This window comes from Mizuhopecten yessoensis, unplaced genomic scaffold (assembly GCF_002113885.1).
Source record: "Mizuhopecten yessoensis strain PY_sf001 unplaced genomic scaffold, ASM211388v2 scaffold2255, whole genome shotgun sequence".
Lineage (NCBI taxonomy): Eukaryota > Metazoa > Mollusca > Bivalvia > Pectinida > Pectinidae > Mizuhopecten > Mizuhopecten yessoensis.
Window position 1 is genome coordinate 397,294 of NW_018404455.1, and position 4,719 is coordinate 402,012.

The 4,719-nt window shown below is 40.9% G+C and overlaps 1 protein-coding gene across 1 annotated transcript in view; it reads left to right on the forward strand.

Annotated features, from left to right (window-relative positions):
• Positions 1-2,660: 2,660 nt before the first annotated feature.
• LOC110445392 overlaps positions 2,661-4,719 on the forward strand; it is a 19,629-nt gene continuing 17,570 nt past the window's right edge. The window contains exon 1 of the mRNA XM_021489979.1: positions 2,661-2,767. Coding sequence (XP_021345654.1) covers positions 2,697-2,767 — 71 coding nt within the window. The 5' untranslated portion in view covers positions 2,661-2,696. The remainder of the gene's footprint in view (positions 2,768-4,719) is intronic.

Genomic DNA, 4,719 nt, shown 5'->3' on the forward strand with positions numbered 1-4,719 from the left:
ATACAGTGATATTGGTACACAGACATCTACCCTCCCATACAGGAATACCCGGAACAAAGACAGCTACCCTCCGATACAGTGATACTGGGCACACAGACATCCACCCTCCAATACAGTGATATTGGTACACATACATCCATCCTCCCATACAGTGATACCAGGTACACAGACATCTACCCTCCCATACAGTGATACCAGGTTAACAGACATCCACCCGCCCATACGGTGGTACCAGGTTAACAGACATCTACCCTCCCATACAGTGATACCGGGAACACAGACGTCTACCCTCCGATACAGTGATACTGGGTACTGTACACAAACATCCGCTCTACCATACAGTGATACCAGGTACACAGACAACCACCCTCCAATACAGTGATATTGGTACACAGACATCTACCCTCCCATACAGTGATACCAGGTACACAGACATCTACCCTCCCATATAGTGATACCGTGTACACAAACATCCACAAAATCCACCCTACCATACAGTGATACCGGGTACACAGACATCCGTCGTCCCATACATTGATACTGGGTACACAGTCATCTACCCTCTCATACAGTGATACCAGGTACACAGACATCCGTCCTCCCATACAGTGATACTGTACACAGACATCTACCCTCCCATATATTGGTACCGGGTACACAGACATCTACCATCCAATACAGTAATACAGGGTACACAGACATCCACCTTCTCATACAGTGATACTGAGTAAACAGACATCCACCCTTCCATACAGTGGTAGCGGGTACACTGACATCCACCCTCCCGAACAGTGATTTACTGGGTACACATACGTCTACTCTCACATACAGTGATACAAGGTACAGAGACATCTACACTCCCATAAAGTGATACCAGGTACACAGACATCCACACTCCCCTACAGTGACAAAATGGTGACATATATTTCCCCAAATACGTCCTCCTACTCTGTTACATTAAGTGATAATAAAGACTATTTATTCAGGTAAAAACCCAGGTATTACACTTATATCACTTATATTGGCAATCGGACATAGATATATGTTACCACAAAGGATTTTTATAAATTACTTACAATGACTTAGTTAAGTATGTATAGTAGCAAATATCTAGTGAAAATGGTTGTTTTTTTTGTTTTTTTTTAAATCAGTAAACATTTATTTCAGGTACCGTTTCTTGGTTTGTGTGCATTAAATAGTTTTGAAAACCGCCTTTGATTCTTTTACAAATCGAAATCATATTTTAACCGAAGCAATTAAATGTTTATTTATATTGTTAAGGTTTTTCTAGTACAAAACGACTTACAAAATCCGGTGCCGTAATTTAGAACCGTATCCCCCTTTGTGACGAGTAGAGGCGTGGCGACGAAGGAGAGAACGGTACCGAAATTTCTGTCAAATTTTGTGGCTAATGCGAGGATAGAAGTAAGTCACCATTTGTGTACGGACGATTAGACACAAATGACATGACACCAAGTCATTACAAACGACAAACGTTCATTAAGTGTCGTAATTTGGGAGAACAACATTGATTATAACAACAAGCTGATACTAAGGATAGACATATGTGAAACGAAAGTTAGGCTTATAGCAGTAAAATTGAAAATGACAAAACGTTGATATGTAATATATATATGTTATGATGCTTCATGATTTTTGGACAGAGATAGATTCTTATATTGAAGTGATTAGAGATCATTCATAGGGCCAGGTTATACGTGTTTGCTTTCGTTTTATATATGTCTTACATTGAAACCCAGTCAGATGCACTGGCTTCATGTCAGCTCTCTAAGCAGGTTGTGTATTCTATTTTGTTCTTTTTAAGGTCCTTTTTTTGTTTTCAATGGGTTTGAATCGCGAGTCGTGACATATAGTTTTTAAAAGAAAATGTATTACTCAAAAGTGACTGCATGACGATGTCAGAAGTCGCGCGCTATGACATCAGAATTACCTGATGTATACATTATCTATTGTAGCAATAAAAAAGAAACACTGCATTTTAATTTAGTAATTTTACAGTCACGCTTATCACAAGCAGATTCAAATTGAGTCAAAAACAGTTATTGAAACATAAACAATTTCAATTCACTTCCTGTGTCCTTCCATCCGCGCCAAAAAACATTAATACTATCAATTGAAGGAAACCTGTTGGAACGAAAACAGTAATGTATCATTCTCATTTATATACACGACATCAAGTTAAATAGATCCGTACTGATTGAAAATGTGGTTCCTAAGTGTTGTAATATACGTACAGTTTATTTATTCGATGATATCAGAACAAAGGCGATAACAGCGTTCCCTTCTGCTAAAGCTCTACTCTTTTCTGTATCAATTACATCATTTTCATGAAACGAAAACAATTGTTTCACTCTTGTAAGTGTGCAGCAAGTAGTCAATTTTAAGAAATTAGTAAGGATTCCGTTATGAAATAGGCAAGGTGGTTTATTTGACCAGGTATTGATTTTGTACAATTTTTCTCAAGGTACAAAGACACGTCGGTTAACATGGCGGAGGGTGGGCTGGGCCACGAACATTCGTCGGTAGATGGCGCCATGCATCAGTCCCTGGACTCCCACTTATTGGAATGTCCTATCTGCCTGGAGCAGCTACGACAACCAAAGTCACTCCCTTGCCTACATTCTTTTTGTCTTGAATGCCTGGGTAGCTACATCACTAAGGAGTTGTCAGGTAAGATGGCGTCAGCATCTTCTTTCTCCTGTCCTGTGTGCCGGAAGGTCACTGAGCCAGTGAACCAATCAGAAGGTAGAGAGAGTTGGGCCGAGCAATTCCACACCAACAATCTGGCAGTCGAAATAATCCAGCAATTGCAAAAGACAGATAACTCGATCACGTGCAAACCATGCGAGACTAAAGTAAATAAGAATGTCCCGGCGAAGTTTTGGTGTAAACATAACAACTCTTATTTCTGTACAGACTGCAAAATTAACGTTCATGATTTGCTTCATGGAGAATGTGAACCGCAAGACATTTCTAATGTAAACGTGTCGGCTATACTGCAACAGAAGGCCTCAATCACTGGATGTGGGAAACACAAGGAGAAGATGGAATATTACTGTGAAGATCATCAAATTCTGGGATGCAACAAATGCATCATTGTCGATCACCGAAGGTGTGAAGTGGTGACGTCAGCAGAGGATTTCCGGGACAAGTTGAGGAAAAGCTCACAAATCGACGATCTGCTGGAGGAACTTCGGAGAAGCGCAGAGGCCATGGAGATACTGATAAAAGATGTTGGAGAGCAACTGAAAACCATGACACTAGATCAGGACACTGCGCTGCAAAGTTTGACCGACATACGCAAAAAGATCGATGAGCGATTCGAAGTTCTACAGAAAGATCTAACAGACAAACTGATATCAGCCTTCAAAGAAGAAAAAGAAAATCTCGAGATATCGAGACAGCAATGTGAACGGCTGATGTTCTCTATACAGAACACGCTCACGTCATCAGAAGATGCAGCCTTGAGGGACGACACCGTGGGGACAATTTGTCTGTTCCAGAGAGGACAGGCGGAGGTCGAGTCCTGTAAGGAACTCATACAGGAGTTGGAGAGGTCGTCTAGATCCACCAGTATCAAAAATGAATATGACACGGACTTACTATCCGTCGGCAACAACACCAGCTTAACGATGGGGAAAATAGTCGTTAACCAACAGCGAAGGAGACTGCCATCTACTGTGTATAGTAGCATAGTACCATTGTCTGAACGTCAGTTGAAGATGACGGGGAAGTTCACTATCAAAGTTGCTTCAGATAAAAATGACTGTAAGTCGTATGGAGTTGTCTTCCTACCTGGTGGTCGTATTGTTGTCGGAGACGATAAAAATAGAAAGATGAAATTATTTACAGAAAAAGGTGATTTTAAATTTGAGTTGAAACTTACGGATGCATCCTGTGATCTTTGCAGTATTGATAACAACACTGTGGCAGGGATGCTGGACACGGTCCAAACAATATGTGTTGTCAATGTCGGGGATTCAATCTTGACCGTTTCCTCGAAAATCAAGATTCAAAAGCTTGATAAAATCTGTCTTGGAGTCGCATACCACAACAACTATTACACTGTCGGTACAACACAATCACTTTATAGTGTACCAGCAAGCGGAGGGGAACCTAAACAACTTCTCACAATAGGATCAAAATGTTTGCACCTCGCAAGCAGTCAGAAGAATGGACACGTCTTTGCTAGTATCCATACCTCTACCCCAGACGAGGTGGCGGTGCCACTACTGTCGGACGATACCCATACAGACATACTGAAGGTCGGGGTAGTGACAGGTACAACAGGAATAGACGTAGACAGGGAGGGGAATGTGTATGTTTGTGGATCTAGTTCAAAAAATGTCATACAGATGTCTGGGGATGGAACAAACATCAGGGAACTGCTGACGCCATCAGATGGAATTGAACAACCGAGAGCGATTTCTGTGTGGGAGGATAGGATAGTGATCACAAACGAATCGGAAGACCAAAGCAACTTTATACGTTTGTTCCAGCTCGTCTGAATAGTAGGACATCCCGATAAAGTATAGACCGGTGATATATAGATTAAGTATAGACTTGTGATATATAGGATAAGTATAGACCGGTGATATATAGGAATAAATATAGACCGGTGATATATATAATAAAGTATAGACCGGTGATATTTAGGATAAAGTATAGACCGGTGATATATACGATAAAGTATAGACC